The sequence below is a fragment of the Nyctereutes procyonoides genome, unplaced genomic scaffold (assembly GCF_905146905.1).
Source record: "Nyctereutes procyonoides isolate TBG_1078 unplaced genomic scaffold, NYPRO_anot_genome, whole genome shotgun sequence".
NCBI classification, from domain to species: Eukaryota; Metazoa; Chordata; class Mammalia; order Carnivora; family Canidae; genus Nyctereutes; species Nyctereutes procyonoides.
Window position 1 is genome coordinate 23,087,881 of NW_026575145.1, and position 22,313 is coordinate 23,110,193.

Below are 22,313 nucleotides of genomic sequence, written 5' to 3' on the forward strand. Positions count from 1 at the left end.
TGCCTTTTGGAGTTTGATACCTTATGGAGAGGAGTGGGCGGAGCCAAAACAAAACAAAAACGGAAAATAACGTCAAGGGAAAAATTTAGTCTCCAGAGTCCAAACTGTACCCATCTTTACTGCCCCTTTGTGTTGCTGTCATAGTTCTCAGTGTATTCCATGTTCTGGCAAAAACACCGGACTGCCACGTCCCAGCCTCAGCCACATTAACAACGACACCGCGGCGTTGCTCTTTTGGCACTGACCTCCCATGTCAGTCTTCTTGGCATGTTCTTTCCTCCAGGTGCTTCTTACTGATGTTGTTATGTGGAAATCAATTGTCGTTCAACCGAATGGTGTGTCATTCCTGAAGGATGATTCTAGAGTTAATGATCAAAAGCCACCGACAGATTTTAGATGAAAGGACAAGCTAAAGAAGCTCGAGAAACTATTGTGGAATTTGATAACTGAGCTATTTTGAGGAAAAAAGCAGACATTGACTCCCACCTCCCCTCACCTGCCCCCCGCCCTTTTCCCAATTCACTCATAACTGGAAGGCAGCTCAGTTTTAACTTAGACATCATGTTGAGGGGAAGGGAGCATCCTTCTGTTTAGTGAATTGGAAAATTTTCTTTCCAAAGGAGGCTCCTTTTTTTGACAGCTTGGAACAAGTAGGAACATTTATGTGCTTAGAATGCAAATTGTTTTGCCACTTAGAAGTCTGCCCATAAAACTTGTACAAGAGCTTGGGATCCAGGGTGTGTGATACAGTCTCTCCTTGTAAGCGGTATCCCTGTGGTTCCTCCCCAGGTTGTAGACAACAGAAACTTGAACCCAAAGTAGTTTTCTTGGAGCAGCCACCCAATTTATTCACTTTTTGTTTCACTCAGATGGCATCTGGGGATTTCTGCTTACCGGGAGAGGGGATGGAAGTACTCCAACAAGGTAAGGGCTGCCATTTGAAGGAAGTTTGATGACCTGCCCAGAGAGGTCTGATCCAGGCTCTTGCTTTCTATAATAAAAAGGATTTATAAAGTTCACCAGTATGGTTTCTCATATAAAAGCCGAAGTTCCTGGGGGAACTAGGATACGTGCAAGATTCTTGAACAATCTTGTATTAGAAAACAGATTATATTGGCTCCTGTTAAGTATCATCTGTGCAGTAGACTGAAGACTCTGGTTGTTTCCATGCTGTATCAGCAGGCATAACCTGAAGAGAACGGTGGCCAGCACACTCTGTGAGGGCTTTCTTCCTACCTGGGTCTTGAATATTCTCATATTTTGTACTTCAAAATCTCAGATCCTTCTGTAGCTTGAATTCTTTCCCTATCCCAAACCCTTTCTATATCTTGAATCCTTCAAGAACTTGAATCTTCTATATTTTGACCTTCAATGCCTGAGGGGGAGGAAAGAAGAGATTTCTTATTTTCCAAAAGGACTTTCTGATGGTCCAAAGAATGAAAATTTGATGGTTTGGTAAGTAGGAGTAAAACAGAAGACCCCAGCAGAAAGTGTGTGGGAAAAGAGATGAAAAGACAGGCACTTGAGCCGATGGAATAACCAGAGGATCCCAGCTTCTTGTACTTTTTCTCATTCTTGTGCTGCTCTGAATCCACATGGGTTATTTACCTCTGTTTACAATAAGATTATTTTAAAGATTTTATTTATTTATTCATGAGAGACAGAGAGGTAGAGACACAGGCAGAGGGAGAAGCAGATTCCCTGCAGGGAGCCCAATGCAGGACTGGATCCCAGGACCCCAGGATCATGACCTGAGCCAAAGTCAGACAGACGCTCAACCACTGAGCCACGCAGATGTCCTACAATAAGAATTTAGTTCAGTTTTTCACTTACTCCTAAGAATATACCTTCTTGCAGTCTTGCGTATGTAACTAGAGATCACATCCAAAGTTGGAACTTAACCTGTGTTTTTTTTTTTCCCCCGTTTCTCAAGAATTTTAGTTACTGTCTGTAATATGTGAATGAGCCATTTGGAGTCCTATGGTGATCCCTACCAAAAGGTTTCTTATTCACGATTCTATGTGTAATACTTTCCAACTCTACTTCCATTTTCTTTAAAAAAATTTTTTTTAATTTTTATTTATTTATGATAGTCACACACACACACACACAGAGAGAGAGGCAGAGACACAGGCAGAGGGAGAAGCAGGCTCCATGCACCGGAAGCCCGATGTGGGATTCGATCCCGGGTCTCCAGGATCGCGCCCTGGGCCAAAGGCAGGCGCCGAACCGCTGTGCCACCCAGGGATCCCCTCTACTTCCGTTTTCTAATCTCTTAGTTTCATTAGAGACTCATTCCCTAATTCTTGATTAGTATCTTTGTGTATATATATATATATATATATATATATATATATATATGCTTATTACCTTGAGTATTGCCTCTAGTTTATTTTTGGGTTTTTTAAAACATTTCATTGGATATAGAAAACTTCCCTACCAAAAACCTAGGGGTTTTTTGGAAGTGAGTATTAAGCTAAGAGTGATTCTCAATTATATATGATACCTTCTTTGCTTTTTTTTTTTTTCCCTTTTGGGGGGCATCCCATTAAGTATGTAGCAAACAGCTTCCTCCTTGTAACCTGAGTGAAGAGGATCTGTTACAGAACCCATACTTCAGCAAACTGCTGCTGGGTCTCTCACAACACATGGATGAGAGTGGCTTAAGCCTTACCCTGGCAAAGGAGCAGGCTCAGGTAAGAGCCTTGGGAGGAGGGATGATAAGAAGAAGGAAAAATCTTCCAAGAGAGAGAAAGAGGTTCCTACCTGGGATTTTTTTGGTTTTCTAGGCATGGAAGGAAGTTCGACTGCATAAGACAACATGGCTGAGGTCTGAGATTTTACAGAGAGTCATTCAAGAGCTGCTTGTGGACTATTATGTGAAGACACAAGACACAAATTTAACTTCTGAGGACAAGAAGGTGAAGCAGGAGAGAGGCAGTAGCAGTTGGTTACTAGCTGCAGGAATGACCAGACAAACTGTGGCTTCACCTGATTGTATGCTCTGGGGGGAAACAAAGAAGAAATGGACTGGGGGCGCCTGGCTGGCTTGGTGGGTGGAGCATATGATGCTTGATCTCAGGGTTGTGAGTTTGAACCCCATATTGGGTGTAGAGATTGCTTAAAAATAAAATCTTTAAAAAAGAAGAAGAAATGGACTGTAGTTACGGGGAAGAGTTGGGTGTGTTGTCAGAGTTTTGAAAAGATAGACATGAGAAGGCACTGGCAGCTGAAAGGGATAACATGTTTGAGAACCTTGAAAATGTGTGAAGAACTGGTTTATGAGGATGGAGATGGTGGAGTGGGAGAAGTTGAATAGTAACCCCCTTTTGTCTTTTATTCTCAGTTTCATGAGACACTTGAACAGCGGCTACTCGTGACTGAACTGACACGACTATTAGGTGCCAGCCAGGAGAGGGAAATGCCTCCACTGCTGGGGCTGGAGAAGACGGATCTTCTGGAACTCATGCCCCCCTCAGAGGTTGGGGATGGGCAGATATTGGGACCAAAGAAGTAAAATGGCTTAATTTCTCCCATATATTTAAACGTTTTTTTCCCCTTTTTTACACTTTATTATTTTTGTAAAAATGATCTACATTCATGGGGGCCAAACTCAAATAAATTAGAAAAATGTTACACACAAGAGGGAACCCTGGGTGGCGCAGCGGTTTGGCGCCTGCCTTTGACCCAGGGCGCGATCCTGGAGACCCGGGATCGAGTCCCATGTCGGGCTCCCGGTGCATGGCGCCTGCTTCTCCCTCTGCCTGTGTCTCTGCCTCTCTCTCTCTCTGTATGACTATCGTAAAAAAAAAAAAAAAAAAAAAATGTTACACACAAGAAAGTAAAAGCTGAAATACTAGTCTAGAAATAAATACAGTATATTATATATAGCTCAACATAAATGGTATTATAGCCTCCATGCTTATAAAGTGAATATAATATGTTTTCACTTAATCTATTTTGGATTTTGTGATGCCTGGGTGGCTCAGTGGTTGAGTGTCTTCCTTTGGCCCAGGGTGTGATTCTGGGATCAAGTCCGTGTTGGGCTTCCTGTGGGGAGCCTGCTTCTCCCTCTGCCTGTGCCTCTGCCTCTCTCTCTCTCTCAGTCTGTGTCTCTCATGAATAGATAAATCTTTTTTTTTTAAAGGAACATGCTGGTTCATATGTGTGTTTGCCTTTGTAGGATTATTTTCCCAATTACTGGTTCTCAAAGTAGGATCACTGGTCAGAGGCTATATACATAAACATTGGTACATATTGCCAGTTCCCTACCTTTTCTTTTTTTCTTTCTTTCTTCTTCTTTTTTTTTTCTTTAAGATTTTATTTATGTATTCATGAGAGACACAGAAAGAGAGGCAGTAGTAGAGTAGGAACAGGATACAGAGTACCCCACCGGTTCCCTACCCTTTCATCAATGTGGGATTTTTTTTTTTTTTTTTTTAAGATTTTATTTCTTTGTGAGAGACACGGGGTGGGGAGAGAGAGAGAAAGGCAAACACAGGCAGAGGGAGAAGCAGGCTCCATGCAGGGAGCCCGACGTGGGACTCGATCCTGGGTCTCCAGGATCATACCCCAAGCTGAAGGCGGTGCTGAACCGCTGAGCCACCTGGGCTACCCAACATGGGATCTTGACCATCATTTTATTCTTTGCGGATTTGATAGGCTAATAAAAATGAATCTTCTGGGGATGATTCATTTTTATGAATCATTTTAAACACTGAGCCACCACTGGGTGTTTAGCTCCTGCCTTTGGCCCAGGACATGATCTTGAAGTCCCAGGATCGAGTCCCGCATCATGCTCCCTGCATGGAGCCTGTTTCTCCCTCTGCCTGTGTCTCTGCCTCTCTTTGTCTCTCTTATGAACACATAAATAAAATCTTTAAAAAAAAAAAAAATCGGGGCAGCTTGGGTGGCTCAGCTGTTTAGCGCCACCTTTGGCCCAGGGCCTGATCCTGGAGACACAGGATGGAGTCCCATGTCTGGCTCCCCGCATGGGGCCTGCTTCTCCCTCTGCCTGTGCCTCTGCCTCTTTCTCTCTCTTTCTCTCTCTTTCTCTCTCTTTCTCTCTCTCTCTCTTTCCCTCTTTCTTTCTCTGTGTCTCTCATGAATAAATAAAGTCCTTAAAAAAAAAAATCTTCCTGATGTCTCTTAGATGCATTTTCGCTGGTTGTCTTTGAGATTGTTATCATCCTGTACTCATTGGCTAGATTTTCCTAATTCTAAAGTCTATTTGGATCTCTCTTGCTGCTGTGGCTATAGGATTTTATGTGGATGAGATCTCGACTCCCACTGGAAGTGGAGGAACAGCTCAAGAAGAAATGTTTCACCCTGCTCTGCTATCATGACCCCAATTCAGGTGAGTGCTGCACTCTTCTGTTCACAGCTGACTTTCAGGGTACCTGGTCTACTCTTCTGAGAATAATATATTGAATTTTAGATTTAGGACAGAAGCTAGGAAGCTTTGGAGATGCTTATTTCCTTGCTGGTAGAGTACGAGCAAGGAATTATGTGAGAGACTCCTTTTATTCAGTAAGGTACCAAGTGTCCTCTTGCAGCAGGGAAGGTTGAGTTCATTCTTCTTAGGAGAATTGGAATGGGATGGGGAAGAAAGATCAGGCTTTATCTTCACTTCTATGAGTTAAGAATTAAGGGCCAAATCTGGAAATTTTTTCCCCAAAATCTGGAATTAAAGGTAAAAGTGAGGGGCATGTGGCTGTCTCAGTCTGAAGAGCATGTGACTCTTGATCTTGGGATCATGAGTTTGAGCCCCATGTGCAGTGTAGAGATTATTCAAATGAATAAGTAAAATTAAAAATTAAAAGTAAGAGTATAGAGAACTTTATGAGAACTGGATCATTTTAACAGGACATCAGAAAAAAACCTGAGAACAATTTGTAGGGCTAGAAATCCGTTAGCATACTGATAAATGGCCTTAGAAGGGCAGTAACAATTGGGTTTTCCTGTCTAGTCCTCTGTCTCTTTGCCAGATTCAGACAGTGAAACCTTGAAGGCAGCAAAGGTGTGGAAACTGGCAGAGGTCCTGGTGAGTGAGAAGCAGCAATGCCAGGATGCCAAGAGCCAGCAGAAGGAACAGATGGTGTTGCTTGAGAAGAAGAGTGCCACCTACTCCCAGGTTTGTCACAGCAGTGGGACAGCCTCCTCTTTTATCCTGGCCCCAGGGGCACTTTTGGGGAAGCCAGAGATTTCTGATCTGCATTCTTTTATGCTGACTTTTATTTTGCCCTCTTCCTGCCTCCTGGAGCTCAGGTGCTTTTGCGCTGCCTTGCCTTGCTGCAAAGGCTTCTTCAGGAGCACCGGCTTAAGACCCAGTCTGAGCTGGACCGTATCAATGCCCAGTACCTGGAGATCAAGTGCAGTGCCATGATCCTTAAGCTGAGGTGAGTTCTATGACCCTTGTGGGTCTAGGAAACTCTGTCTTCCACACTACCCTCTCCAACCTTCACCCGCATCTCCCTTTCCTCTCTGTCATGCCTGACATTTTATGGGTATTTAGTTAATCCCACACAGCAGTATGAGCCTTTGGATTACCCAGAAATGTTCAACAATCTTTTTTTTTTTTTTTTTAAAGATTTATTTAGTTTGAAAGAGAGAGAGCACACAGTGGGGAGGGACAGAGGGAGAGGGAGAGAGTCCCAAGTGGACTCTGCACTGAATGTGGAGCCTGATATGAGGCTCAATCCCACGATCCTGAGATCACAACTTAAGCCAAAACAAAAAGTTGGATGCTTAACTGATTGTGTCACCTAGGTGCCCCCGTTCAGCATTCTTGAATCTTATTTTATTTTATTTTAAAAAAATTTTTAAATATATTCTTTAGGGACGCCAGGGTGGCTCGGTCAGTTGAGTGTCTGCCTTTGGCTTGGGTCATGATCCCAGGGTTCTGGGATTGAGCCCCATGTGGGGCTCTCTGCTTGCTGGGGAGCCTGCTTCTCGAACCTCTCCCTCTGCCTGCTGTTCCCCCTGCTTGTGTGCTCTGTGTGTGTGTCAAATAGATAAAACAATTTTTTTTTAAATAAAGATTTGGGACACCTGGGTGGCTCAGCCAGCAATTGAGCATCTGGCTTCGGCTCAGGGCATAATCCTGGAGTCCCGGGGTCGAGTCCTGCATTAGGCTCCCTGCATGGAGCCTGCTTCTCCCTCTGCCTGTGTCTCTGCCTCTGTCTCTCATGAAAAAATAAATAAAACCTTTAAAAAAATAAATAAAGATTTTATTTATTTGAGAGAGAGCGCAGGTGAGAGGGAAGGGGCAGAGGGAGAGAGAGAAGCAGACTCCCCACTGAGCAGGGAGCCCTATGTGGGGCTCAATCCCAGGACCCTAGGATCATGACCTAAGCTGAAGGCAGGCAGACACTTAACTGACTGAACCACTCAGGTGTCCCTTGAGTCTTATTTTAAAGTCTTCTGAAGTAAGTGCTTTCTTGTGAGATACATTCCTCAGGAATTCAGAGGTTGCTTATCCTGTCACTACTTAGCCCACTTCTTGACCATGGGCAGGTACTCTGCGTCCTGTTCCTAACTCTACTGCTATCAAGACCCCTCAGCCTTTCTTTCTTCCCTCTGTCAGGATGGAGGAGCTAAAGATCTTGTCTGACACTTACACTGCTGAGAAAGTAGAAGTTCATCGTCTCATCAGGTGAGAACTCCCAAGGGCCTGGTCCAGCTACTCAGAACTGGTTCCACACTCTCCACACTCATTCATTTTAATGTGTTCTTATATACTTTCTGAGCAGCCAGATCCTTATATGGTATCTTGCTTTTCTTTTACCTTGTAACTTGCTTTTCTCTTGGGCATATAGGGACCGTTTGGAGGGGGCCATTCGCCTACAAGAGCAGGACATGGAGAAGTCCCAACAGGTTCTGAGCACCTATGAGGTCCTTGGGGAGGAGTTTGACAGGCTGGTAAAAGAGTACACTCAACTCAAGCAGGCAGCTGAGAACAAGCGCTGGGCCCTCCAGGAGTTTAACAAGGCCTGCCGCTGAGCACTGGCTGGGGCCTGTCTGGAGGCGGACTTCTGCACGGGCGCTGCCTCCCCACTTGCTGCTAAAAGGACCACCACCACCTGAGGCCTGCTTTCATTCCGAGAGTGTGGGGACACTTGCTTGAAACACTGCAGTGGGTCAGGCACTGTCCTGGTTTTTCTTCCTTGTTGACAGTGACTGAGTCTCTTCTGGGAAATGGAGCAGATTTATATAATTCTGTGTGTAGCTATTTGTCAGTGTCAGCCCTGCATTATATTTGATTATCTCCTGAATAAAGTGATGATGCTTCCTTTGGGCAAGGGTGAAAAAAGAACATCAAAGATTAGGTGGGCTGGGAGGGAAACCAAGTGGATCTAGACAAACAGATGTATAATGCTTATGCTAAGAGTGGGAGGTAGGAGTGCCTGCCCACCTGCAGTCTTACAGGCTTCATTCTTGAAAAGCAGACATGGCTTAAGTCTGGGCTTGCTCTTGAAGAACTGTAATATCCAGAGGAGAGTGCTGGATGCCAGTAGGCGGGTAGGGGACTATCCTGTTGCTACGGCTCTCAGTGGAGCAGTTGTAAAAAGCAGCCGGGCATCCATCTCTGTTACAGGAAAGGGCACAAGCCACTTGTGTTTGAGGTTCCCATTGGTGTGATTTGAGCATTACTTTTTTCTCTAAAAGCAGAGATTGGGATGAGATTGCTCCGAGGAACCAAGTTTCACAGTCCACTTAGCTTAGAACAGGGCAGGGCCCTGCTGGCATCAGAGTTAGTCAATATTGCTTAGTTCTATACTTTTTCTTTTCCCCAACATTTTTTAAATTTTTATTTATTTATTCATGAGAGGCACAGAGAGGGGCACAGACACAGGCAGAGGGAGAAGCAGGCTCCATGCAGGGAGCCCGAGTGGGACTCGATCCCGGGTCCCCAGGATCACACCCTGGGCTGAAAGGCGGTGCTAAACCACTGAGCCACCCGGGCTGCCCTTCTCCAACATTTTTAGGGTAAAGTTTCAAACCTATGGAAAAATTAAAAGAATAGTACAATAAACACCAATAGTCTTAACAACCTAGATTCAACAATGAACATTTTGCTTTTCTCTCTCTCTCTCTCTCTCCTCTCTCCCCTCCCCCTCTCTGTATAGATTGATAAATATATTAGTTATACAGACTTTTTTCTTCTGAAGCCACTTTATATAAGTTACAGTGTGCTACTTCATTCCCTAAAGACTTAAGCAGGCAACTCCTAAAAATAAGGGTATTCCTCTGTATAACTAATTATTATACCTAAAAATATAATAATTTCACAATGTCTATTATCTAGGTCATACTAAAATTCCTGTAATTTGTTTTCTTGGTGTAGGTTCCATTGAAGTTCTGGTTATTACATTTGGATGTTAGGTTTGTTTTTTCTGTTTCGTTTTTGTGTGTTTTTATTTTTTGATAGGCCCCATGCCAAATGTGGGGCTGTGAACTCTCAAGATTGAGAGTCATATGATCTATATACTGAGCCAGCCAGGTGCCCCTGGATGTCAGGTTTCTTTAATCTCTTTTGAAATAGAAAATTTTTCCTACTTTTATTTATTTATTTATTTACTTTAAAGAGAGGAGAGGAGGGCAGCCCTGGTGGCGCAGCGGTTAGGCGCCACCTGCAGCCTGGGGTGTGATCCTGGGGACCCGGGATCGAGTCCCACATTGGGCTCCCTGCATGGAGCCTGCTTCTTCCTCTGCCTGTGTCTCTGCCTCTCTCTCTCTGTGTCTATGAATAAATAAATAAAATCTTAAAAAAAAAGAGAGAGAGAGGAGAGGAGCAGAGGGAGAGAATCCTAAGCAGACCCCATACCCAGTGAGGAGCCCAACGCAGAGCTTGATTCCACAACCTGGAGATCATGACCTGAGGTGAAATCAAGAGTTGGACACTCAACCAACTGAGCTATCCAGGCACCCCACTTAACTTTTTTTTTTTCTTAAAGGTTTTTTTTTTTTTTAAAGATGTATTTATTTATGATAGACATAGAGAGAGAGAGAGGCAGAGACACAGGAGGAGGGAGAAGCAGGCTCCATGCCGGGAGCCTGATGTGGGATTCGATCCCAGGACTCCAGGATCGCGCCCTGGGCCAAAGGCAGGCACCAAACCGCTGAGCCACCCAGGGATCCCCTTAACTTTTTTTTTTAACTGATACTAGTTTTGGGTATTTTTTTCCTTGAGAGGGAGAGAGAGCACAAGCAGAGGGAGAGGGAGAATGAGCAAGGAGCATGATACAGGGCTTGATCCCAGGACCCTGGCATCATGACCTGAGTGGAAGGCAGATGCTTAACCCACTGAGCCACCCAAGTGTCCCTGAATTTAGTTTTTTTTTTTTTTAATCCAGTAAAAAAAAAAAAAAAATTCAGTCTGGTTACTTTGTAGGATGTCCTGTTGTCCAATTGTTTCCCATGGTGGTTAACTTGCTTTTCTCCTGTTCTGTCCAATATAGTAGCTGCTAGCCACCTGTAGCTATGTAAATTCAAATTTAAGGGACACCTGGGTGGCTCACTGGTTGAGTGTCTCTGTCTTTGGCTCAGGTCATGATCCCAGGGTTCTGGGATCGAGTCTTTCATCAGGCTCTCTGCAGGAGCCCGCTTCTCCCTCTGCGTGCTTCTCATGAATAAATAAAATCTTGGGGCACTTGGATGGCTCAGCGGTTGAACGTCTGCCTTTGGCTCAGGGTGTGATCTCGGGATCTGGGATTGAGTCCCACATCAGGCCCCCCAGAGGGAGCCTGCATCACCCTCTGCCTGTGTCTCTCCCTCTCTCTGGGTCTCTCATGAATAAATAAAACCTTAAAAAATTTTAAATTTAAATTTATTAAAAGAGAAAATTTCAGTAGTTTGGTGGTTACTGTATTGGGTGGTGCAAATATAGAACATTTCCATCGTTATAGAAAGTTCTAGGGGACCCTGGCTGGCTCAGTTGGTAGAGCATGTGACTCTTGATCTTGGGATCATGAGTTCAAACCCATGTTGGGAGTAGAGATTACTTAATAAAGAAAAGTGTAAAATAGGGGACACCTGGGTGGCTCAGCAGTTGAGCATCTGGCTTCAGCTCAGGACGTGATCCTGGAGTTCCGGGATCAAGTTCCACATCAGGCTTCTTCATGGAGCCTGCTTCTCCTCCCTCTGCCTATGTCTCTGCCTCTGTCTCTCTCATGAGTAAATAAATAAAATCTTTTTCTTTTTTTTTTTTTAGGATTTTATTTATTTACTCATAAGAGACAGAGAGTTGCAGAGACACAGGCAGAGGGAGAAGCAGGCTCCATGCAGGGAGCCGGACGCGGGACTCGATCCGGGTATCCAGGATCACACCCTGGGCCAAAGGCAGGCACTAAACTGCCGAGCCACCCAGGGATCCCCCAATAAATAAAATCTTAAAAAAAAAAACAAAAATCGGGCAGCCCTCGAGTCCCGGGATCAAGTCCCACGTCCGGCTCCCTGCATGGATCCTGCTTCTCCCTCTGCCTGTGTCTCTGCCTCTCTCTCTCTCATGAATAAATAAATACCATCTTTAAAATATCTCAAATTAGCTTTTCCTGATATTTATTAGGGCATTCAGCATTTCCTCATTTAATTAGGTACTCTTACACTATAGTAGGTTATGGTATTTGAAATAATAAGGATAATAATTAAAAAATGGACTCTGGGGCAGCCTGGGTGGCTCAGTGGTTTAGCACTGCCTTCAGCCCAGAGCATGATCCTGGAGACCCAGGATCGAGTCCCACATTGGGTTCCCTGCATGGAGCCTGCTTCTCCCTCTGCATGTGTCTCTGCCTCTCTCTCTCTTCTCTGTATATTCTCATGAATAAATAAATAAATAAATAAATAAATAAATAAATAAATAAATCTTAAAAAAAATGGACTCTGTCCTCAAGGCCTACAACTTAATAGTAGACACAAAAACAGTCTAAGCATATAAAGTAACAGGTAATACAAATAAATATGGTTGAAAACCAAGAGAAGTGAATCAGGAGTTATAAGGTAGAGCCTTAGTAGGGAAGAAAGCTTTGGTTCACTTTAGAGGTAAGTTTTGGGTGGCATTTTGGAAAAAGTGACAAAGAAGAGAAGGGGTAGTACATGAAGGTACAAGGTTAGAAATGAGAAAATCATGCACCAAGGAAAGCCTTCATCTTAAATGACTGAAATTTGAGAAGAATATCCCATGGTTTCAGTCAAGTCTCTGGAGAGCTGGGGTCTGAGAAATGTTTAGATTTCCAACTACTGAGAAAGCAAAATGGCTTCCAAGGCAATGGTTCCCAGCCCTGGCTCCCTAAATGACCTGGAGTTGGACAGCTAGCTGTTTCTTGTTTCCCAAAACCCAAATAAAACAGAACATTTGCCTTTAACAGTGCTGCCCAACTACATAATAAAACATTATTGGCTTAAAAACAACAAAAAATGTGTTTTGTAAAAAAAAATTCAAACAAAATAAATATGTAATAGTAAAAAGTAGATTTACCACACCCCCTGAGGAGACACACACACAAACGTGTACACACGGAACCCATTAGTCCAGTCCACTACCATAGAGTAGCCAGAGTGATTTGGTGAATATAATGCCAGAGCTTTTTCTAAAGATTTGCAAACATATGTATAGCAATATTAGGTTATAATGTTGGAATATGGCCACATCATAATTTAACCATCCCCTTCATGATAGATATTTAGATCGTTTCCAGTTTGCCTCATTACAAAATGCTTAATGCTGGCTCAAGTGTCTTCGTTTTTTTGGTATTATAGAAAATCAGTATATTCTAGTAATGAAAAAGTGAACTAATTACTCAGCTTATGAATATAGTTTGATAGAAAAAGTATCTCAAAACTGTGCCATGGAGGTAGGAGAAGGAACACAAGGGGTGTTCAGTGCTCTTTGAAGGGGGCACTCAGTGGTTTGTCTTTGTCCTCTCGTCCATCGCAATGACTAGAGATGGCAGGTTCCCAGGAGGTGCCCTTCCCCTGAGCTGTTGGCTATTGGGGAATAGGTGAAAAGGGGATTGGAGGGCCAGCAGAGGGGCTGGGTGACTGTGACTGCTGGAGGTTAGTGTCTTGGACTTCAGTTGCCCTCACTTCCCCTCACACTTTTCAGAAAAGGTTTACATTTACTGCCTCTCCTTTCTTTCACAGGCATCTCTCTTCACTTGTCTCTTACCCCATCTAACCAAGAACCCAGTCTTGCTGATTCTTCCTCTATAATGAGCAACAAGATAAATCACTTCCAGAGCCTGGGTTGTTCTCTGTAAGGAAACTCTGGGGCTCTTGAACAAACAAAACCTGTTCCCTCAAGGTTCTCAATGAAGGATGGCTATCCAATGGAATGCCTGGGTGCCTCAGTGGTTTAGCGCCTGCCTTCAGCCCAGGATATGATCCCACATCAGGCTCCCTGCATGGAGCCTGTTTCTCCCTCTGCCTGTGTTTCTACCTATCTCTCTGTCTCTATGAGTAAATAAATAAAATCTTAAAAAAAAAAAAAAGAAAAAAAATATGGCTCTCCAGGGCTCTGAGGCAGCAACCCTTCAGTCTTCCTCAGCCAGCATAGAGAAATCCAGCATCCCCTAGAGGCCTGCCTGATGCTCTCTAAAGGAGAGGGGAATCCCTGAGGGCAGCCTCTTGGGCCCTTCACCCCACCAAACAGTCTCTCCACATTACCCATCTTGAAGGATCTGGGCTACCTTTCATTAAAGGAACTGATAGGTCTCCTTGTAGCTCCAGATAGAGAAAATAAAAGGAGTCCACTGATAATGCACAAGATTAGCAATCTGTAGAAGTAATTTACTATGAAAAGTGGTTTGTATTCAGTGGCTGAGGTCTAGACTAAGTGGCTTCTCTGGTCTCAAGAAAATACAACTGAAATTTAGAAAGACCTAAATGTACCAAGCCTGGCTGAAGAAAGAACATATCAAAAGTAGGGGGTGCCTGAGTGGCTCAGTCGGTTGGGGGTCTGCCTTCGGCTCAGGTCATGATCCGGGTCGTGGGATACAGCGACCCCTCTCCCTCTCCCTCTGCTGCTCCCCTTGCTTGTGCGCTCTCTCTCTCTCTCTCAGATAAATAAAATCTTAAAAAAAACAAAAAGAAAAAACCTCTTAAAAAAATAATCAGCCCAGAATTTAGAAAAGAGTTATCCAAAGAGCAAGATCAGGGTAGCCTGGATGGCTCAGCGGTTTAGCGCCTGCCTTCGGCCCAGGACCTGATCCTGGGGACCCAGAATCGAGTCCCGCATCGGGCTCCCTGCATGGGCCTGCTTCTTCCTCTGCCTGCGTCTCTGCCTCTCTCTGTGTGTCTCTCATGAATAGATAAGTAAAAAAAAAAAACAAAACAAAACAAAAAAAAACACAACAAAGAGCAAGGTCAGGGTTCTCCAGAGAAACAGAGCCTATTATATTATATTATTTATTATACTTATCATATAAAATGAGATTTATTTTAAGGAATTGGCTCATATGATTGTGGGGCTGGCAATTCTGAAATTTGTAGGGTGAGCTGTAGGCAAGCAACTCAGAAATGATGCTTGCTTGTCTTGAGGCAGAATTTCTTCTTCAGTGGGAAACCTCGGTTTTTGCTCTAAAGGCTTCACACTGGGGTCCCTGGCTGGCTCAGTCGGTAGAGCATGAAACTCTTTTTTTTTATTTTTTTAAAGATTTTATTTATTTATTTATTTATTTGTTTGTTTGTTTGTTTGTTTATTTATTCATGAAAGAAGCAGAGACATAGGCAGAAGGAGAAGCAGGCTCCCTGCGGGGACCCCAATTCGGGACTATCCCAGGACTTCAGGATCACGACCTATGTCAAAGGAAGATGCTCACCCGCTGAGCCACCCAGGTGCCCCTGCCAGGCCAATTTGTATGATGATTTTAATTTGCTCTTCCTAAGTATTTTCTAATTTTCACTTCATTTTGTCATTTCTCCAAAGACAGCCCATATGGCTCAGCTGTGGATTCAAGTCCTCAGGGTGAAGCTCTACTTTCCAACCTTTCTCCCATTTACACTCACTACTCACCCTCTGCCACCCCCAAGGGCTTATTCACCACCCTTTCATGCTTTCCTGTGCTTGTTACAGTTCTATCTAACTAGCAGAACTCTTTGCTTATAAAATCATATCATCTCTGAGGCCCACCTCAAGTTCTGCTTTCCCATTGTCAATCCAGGGAGAAAATGTCTACCATTTCAATCCCCACAGCTTTATCACAAAGGTGCTTGAATTTTCATCACAGTATTGGGGGGTATGTTTGTTTTTGTTTGTTTGTTTGTTTGTTCGTTTTGAATGGATGTGGTTGTAGTCCAAGAAAACTTTATCTGCAAAAAACAGGCAGCATGCCAACCGCCAGAGTTTGCTAGCTTCTGCCCCAGGCATTTCTGGCATAAGGAAAAATAGAAGGTCACCCTGACACTCATTATTTCTTCTGAACTCCTTATCCACCCCACCCCCACTTCATGCCTCTGCCTTTATGAAGACAGCACTCTTCTATGTGGAGATGGAGAACAGAAAGCAGGTATCACCCATTTCACTTGGTGGTTCTTTCAAGGCTACATCAGGGCTCTGGTGGGGATGGAAGACAATGGATATTGAACCCAACCAAAACCATCTGATCTTTTTTTAAATTGGTAAGGAAATGTGCACTAGAACATTTTACCCTCAAGAGGGTTACTGCCCTTGGGAGCTCCAGAAGGTATGTTTAATTCTATCTACAGCATCAGAAACTCTTGGAGAGCAGCTGCTTGTAAATCAAGTGTTCTCAATCTTTCTGGTCTCAGGACTCCTTTACCCTCAATGACATTAAAGACCCTAGGGAAGCATGGGTGGCTCAGCGGTTGGGTGTCTTCCTTTGGATCAGGATTGATCCCAGAATCCCGGGATCGAGTCCTGCATTGGCTCCTTGTGTGGAGCCCGCTTCTCCTCCCTCTGCCTGTGTCTCTGCCTCTCTGTGTCTCTCATGAATGAATAAATAAAATCTTAAAAAAAATAATAAAGGATCCTAAAGAGCTTTTGTTTATGTGATTGGATATTTACATATTGAAATGATGTATCTGATATTCCAGACGTTCCAATTTATTCACAATAAATTGAATAAACTGAGTGTTTTCCCAACCAAAAAGATTAAAACTGAGAAATCTTAAAATATTTGTTTATTAATTCATTAAAAAATAAGCCCATTGCATGTTAACATAAATAATGCTTTTTAAAAATAATACATTTTGAAGGCGATTTTATTTTTTTATTTATTCATAAGAGACATAGAGAGGCAGAGGAAGAAGCAGGCTCCCTGCAGGGAGCCCGATCAGGGACTTGATCCCAGGACCCCAGGATCACGCTCTGAGCCAAAGGCAGATGCTCAACTAGTGAGTCACCCAGGCATCCCTAAAATATACATTTTAATTTAAAAAAGTATAATTTCCAAAACAAAACAATTTAATGACAAGAATAACATTGTTTTATACTTTTGTAAATTTTCCTTGATATCTGGTTTAATAGAGGACAAGTGAATTCTTCCTATATCTTCTTTCTGTGGTGATACATGGCTTTGGTTGAACAGAGAAAAGCTGGCCTCACACAGACTTGTAGGAGATCCTCAAGCACCGTTTAGAAAGGTCTCAGGGAGCCCCCTAAGTCCTTGAACTACATTTTGGGAAAGGTAAAAGGAGAAGCAGCAAGTCGGGAATCAGAACTGGATTCTTTTTTTTTTTTTTCTTAAAGATTTATTTATTTATGATAGAGAGAGAGAGAGAGAGAGGCAGAGAAGCAGGCTCCATGCTGGGAGCCTGACGTGGGACTCGCTCCCGGGTCTCCAGAATCGCACCCTGGGCCAAAGGCAGGCACTAAACCACTGAGCCACCCAGGATTTCCCCAGAACTGGATTCTTATTTTGGCTCCTCTACTTAACTGAAGCATAACTTTGTTCAAGATACTTTTTTTTTTTTGTTCAAGATACTTAACCTCAGTTTTCTCATCTACAGAATGTATGTATTAATAATTCCTCCCTCACCAAAGAATGTCCTGAGGGTTAAGTGAGATAATGTATTTAAAGTGCCTTGGCATGTGGTAGGTATTAGTCTGTGTAGGAGGGTTCTCATATTAGTGCTCTGAGGTGAGAGTGCCTGCTGAAGATGGGATGGGGGCTGGAAATAGGGAAGGGGGTCTTCAAAAGAGAGAAGGATGCAAACAAGCAGAAAGCCTAGGAGGAGGGCACAGGTTTTATGCTCATTTTTTAAAATGTCTCCACTATAATATAAACCTATTACAGAAAATTTGGAAAATACCATTTTTACCCACATATCAAAGTCATTCTGTATGTACAGTTTGTAATCTGTGTCACAGAAGAGCATATCATTGAGCGTTCCTCCATGTTATTAAATTTTCTCTGGCAACATTGATTTTAATGGCTGCTTAAGATTTCATTGCATGGATGATTTATTTAACCATACCCCTATAGGATATCCAACTTGTTGTTTTACATTCTTTGTAATCATGAAAAAAATGCTACACTAAGCATTTCTCTTAATTAATCTTTGTCCTAGTTTGTGAAGATTGTCTAGGATAGCTTTTTTATAGATGATATGTCTTAAGGTTAAGATCAAAGGCTCTGGAGTCAGTTGGCCTAAGTTTGCACCCCATCTAAACCCTTTCTTAGGGGGGCAACTCACTTTCTTTTTCTTTTTCTTTTTCTTTTTCTTTTTCTTTTTCTTTTTCTTTTTCTTTTTCTTTTTCTTTAAAGATCACTTTATCCTTCTAAGACCAAGAGAATAAGACCTCTTATCTCACAGGGTTCTTGTGAATGTAGAGTGTTTTTCATAGAACCTGTCATAAAATAAGAGCTTACTATGTGTTAGCTGGTTTTATTTATTTTATCTTTTTTTAATTTTTTTATTTATGATAGTCATACAGAGAGAGAAAGGCAGAGACACAGGCAGAGGGAGAAGCAGGCTCCATGCACTGGGAGCCCGACGTGGGATTCGATCCCAGGTCTCCAGGATCACGCCCTGAGCCAAAGGCAGGCACCAAACCGCTGCGCCACCCAGGGATCCCTGGTTTTATTCTTATAAATGAAATCACATAGGGACCTTGGTGGTTCAGTGGTTGAGTGTCTGCCTTTGGCTCAGGGCATGATCCTGGGGTCCTGGGATCGAGTCTCACATCCGGCTCCCCATAGGGAGTCTTCCTCTTCCTCTACCTATGTCTTTGCCTCTCTTTGTATGTCTTTCTTGAATAAATAAATAAAATATTTTTAAAAAGAAATAATATATTTAATCACAAACATATACACAAACAACTGGTCTGTTTCTGGGCTACTGACTCAGCCCTTTTGTTCTTTCTATTCTTACATCAGCTGCACGTTGTGGCCCATTATTTATATGCTGCTTATTTCATAAAGGGTTTAAGGTAAAACACAGAGTCAATTCCTTTCCTTTCTCTCCTTTTTTTGAATTTTCCTTGCTATTCTTGTCTGATTTTTATTACAGATGAACAGTAGAATCATTTTATCAAGTAACAAAAGATTCCTTTAGAGTTGTGATTGAATATTGTAAAAGCAAGAAATTAATTTGGTGAGAATTGACATCTTTATGAGATTTTTTTTTTTTTTTTAAGAGCATGGCTTGTCTCCTTTTTGGTGTGGCGGCGAGAGCGGAGATGCGCTAGGAAGGCCCGGCACGCTGCGCTGCGAGAGTGCAAGGGGGTAGGGCGCTGTCTGCCCACCCCTAAATGTCGCACTCCGCCCCTGTATCGGATGCGAATCTTTGCCCCTAATCATGTTGTCGCCAAGTCCCGCTTCTGGTACTTTGTGTCTCAACTGAAGAAGATGAAGAAGTCTTCTGGAGAAATTGTCTACTGTGGACAGGTGTTCGAGAAATCTCCCTTGCGGGTGAAGAACTTCGGCCTCTGGCTGCGCTATGATTCCCGCAGTGGCACCCACAATATGTGCCGGGCATACCGGGATCTGACCACCGCAGGTGCCGTCACCCAGTGCTATCACGAAGGTGGAGGAGATTGCAGCCAGCAAGTGCCGCCGGCCAGCGGTCAAGCAGTTCCACGACTCCAAGATCAAGTTCCCACTGCCCCATCGGGTCTTGCGGCGTCAGCACAAGCCACGCTTCACCACCAAGAGGCCCAACACCTTCTTTTAGAGGCAGAGCCTGCCGGTGCCCAAGTCTGCTCAAATAAACTCCTCGGGTAAAACAACAACAACAAAAAAAGAACATGGCTTGTCGCTTCATTTTTTTCCCTGTCTTTCATTGTATCTCTTGGCAAAACTTTTGTAATTTTTTTATAGGTTCCGCACATTTCTAAGGTTCCAGCTAAGTATTTTATGCAACGTTATTATTACCATTTTGAATGGGGAAAAGACTAATCACAGTATTGAAGGCTTATTATGTGCAGGGTAGGTTCTCAATGCTTTACTATTTTAACTAATTTAAACTTAACTAATCCTCTTAACAGCTTTATGAGATAAGAACTACTATTTACATTCCCATTTTATGGATGAGGAATATGAGGCCAGAGAGGTTATGTTTATGTAGTTAATAAATGGATGAGCAGAACTTTAACCTCTTTCCATCTGGCTCCACAGTCCATAATCTTTTTTTAAAATTATTATTATTTTTTAAGATTTTTATTTATTTATTTGACAGAGAGAGAGAAAGCACAGGTAGGGAGAGTGACAGGCAGAGGGAGAGGCAGAAGCGGGTTCCCCTCAGAGGAGAGCGCCCAATGCAGGCCTCCATGTGGGGTTTTATCCCAGGACCCTGGGGTCATGACCTGAGTTGAAGGCAGATACTTAACTGACTGAGCCACGCAGGCACCTCATAGTCCGTGATCTTAGTTATCATGTTATTGGGATATTTTTACTATTTATTTCTTCTGTCTGGTTATTCTCAGCATTTAAAAGGCTACAGATTTGTACTATATTTGTGTTGTCCCAAGTGACTTTTCTGAATTCCATTATTTATTCTCATCATTTTAAAATTGATTTTCATGGATTCTCTATGTATACAATTATATCATCTGCAAACAGTGAGTTAATTTGTCTCTCTTGCCAAAAGTTACAACCCCTTTTTAAGATTTCCAGCCTATTGTATTTGATTTTTCAGAATAATATTATATAACACAGTGATGAGACTAGACATACTTGTTTTTTTTTTTTTGACATACTTGTTTTTACATAAATTGTTGATATGTACATGTGTTTATATATGAAGAATATTAATACTATTAAGAGTGTAGGTTTTTTTTAAAGATTTTATTTATTTATTCATGAGAGACAGAGACATAGGCAGAAGGAGAAGCAGGCTCTCTGCAGGAAGCCCCACATGGGACTCGATCCCTAGGCCCCAGGATCACACTCTGAGCCAAAGGCAGATGCTCAACGGCTCAACTGCTGAGCCACTGAGCCGCCCAGGAATCCCTACTAGGAGTGTTTACAGCAAATAGAATTGACTTGCCATGTTCTCTTTGGTGACTGTTAAAAATGATGAAATGTTTTTCATTGTTTGATTTATTTTCGACCTTTTATGTAAGTAAATTTCCTAATACCTAATCTTGTCTTAAGTCCCAAGATTAAACCCTAATTGGTTTCAGTATGTAATTATTATATTAGTATACTGCTGGCTTTTACGTGTTAATCTTTAAATATTTTAGGATTTTTACATTTATATTTGTGAGATTGGTCTGTAGGGTTTTTTTTGGGGGAAGGGGAATGCTATTTCTGACAGGTTTTGGTATTGAATATACTCTGGCTTCGTAAACAACTTGGGTAGTTTTCCATCTTTTCCTATGTTCCAGAACAGTTTCTACTTTCTATTCATTTTGACAGATAAACACTGTATAATAGAGCTGACAAGGAAGAGAATGCAAATCGGCACAGATTATTTTGCCTCAGTAACTCTGCCACTTTTGTAGCTGCAAGACAGCCTTTATTGTCCAGAAGCAATTTGGAGCAGTAGGAGGGTCAAACGGGCCATTATTTTGGTGGTGAAGATAGTAGCTGGCTGGGCAGGCACAGAGGTGAGTGAAGGGGTGCTGGGGAGGAAGGCAAGTGCTGAGGGAGGAGCGAGAACCAGAGATGATGGGAGTGTTCACAATGGGCTGGAGGTGTCTCAACAAGGTCACAAAAACAGGATCAGGTAAAAGAACTGGGCCTGGAGGTGAGGAATGTGAGGGGTGTGTGTGTGTGTGTGTGTGTGTGTGTGTGTGTGTGTGCAGGGGCCAGGGGAGAATTATCTGTGGGAGGATATTCTTTCCTTTCCAGAAAAGTTTCCAATGCTCTGCCTGCTGGTCACTGGCTCCTGTTGGAGAAAGTAACATAATTTCTCACCCAGGGTATTTGTCCCTCTGTCCTACTACCTCCCTACCTTTTCATCTCAGCAAAGGCTTGCATCCATTAGACCTCCCATAGGCGACTTACATGCTTCTGTGTATGAGAGTTCAGCATGGAGGGAGAGAAGAGGGAGGCAGAACAGAAGACAGACTTCATCAACTCTTGACTTTATGCTTAGGGCCAAGTCCTTCACAAGGTGCTCTATTTCTTTTTCACTCCTTCATTTCTGCTTCTCTCTGGCTCATATAAGCAGATCCATAGTATCTGCTGTTTTTTTTTTAAGTCACAGGAAAATGCTGTAGGAGAGGCAGGGAGCAATGTGGTACACAATTATTGGGAACTGGCATCATGCTTGCCATAGAGCTGAGGCCATTTTTTTTATTATAAATTAATTTTATTGTGTTCAATTTACCAACATACAGAATAACACCAGTGCTCATCCGTCAAGTGTCCCCTCCGTGCCCGTCACCATTCACCCCACCCCCGCCCTCTCCCTTCCACCACCCTAGTTCATTTCCAGAGTTAGAAGTCTTTATGTTCTGTGTCCTTTCTGATATCTCCCACACATTTCTTCTCCCTTCCTTATATTCCCCTTCACTATTATTCATATTCCCCAAATGAGTGAGAACATACACTGTTTGTCCTTCTCCGATTGACTTACTTCACTCAGCATAATACCCTCAGTTCCATCCACGTTGAAGCAAATGGTGGTATTTGTTGTTTCTAATGGCTGAGTAATATTCCATTGTATACATAAACCACATCTTCTTATAGCTGAGGCCATTTGAATGAAAAAAACAAGGACATCACAGACAAATGACATTCAGCCCATGTGGAATTATTTTAAGACCAGTCAGAAATTCCAGGCTCTTTTTGCACAAGTTTCTTTGAAAATCATTTTAATCAATGGCAAAACTGACATTACTGTTTCATAGATTTTCCTCTCTGCCTCTTACCCATGGATGGGTTAGTTAATAATCAACCGAACAGCCA

At 42.8% G+C, this 22,313-nt stretch overlaps 1 protein-coding gene across 1 annotated transcript; it reads left to right on the top strand.

The window, feature by feature from the left end:
- Positions 1–316: 316 nt before the first annotated feature.
- Positions 317–20,693, top strand: HAUS4 (HAUS augmin like complex subunit 4). The gene is given in 11 exon segments (XM_055309246.1): positions 317–335; positions 870–924; positions 2,554–2,696; positions 2,790–2,921; positions 3,347–3,481; positions 5,260–5,356; positions 5,988–6,133; positions 6,268–6,398; positions 7,586–7,654; positions 18,596–18,979; positions 18,981–20,693. Coding segments are annotated over 11 exon segments (1,446 nt in total). The 5' UTR covers positions 317–332; the 3' UTR covers positions 19,132–20,693.
- The last annotated feature ends 1,620 nt before the right edge of the window (positions 20,694–22,313 follow it).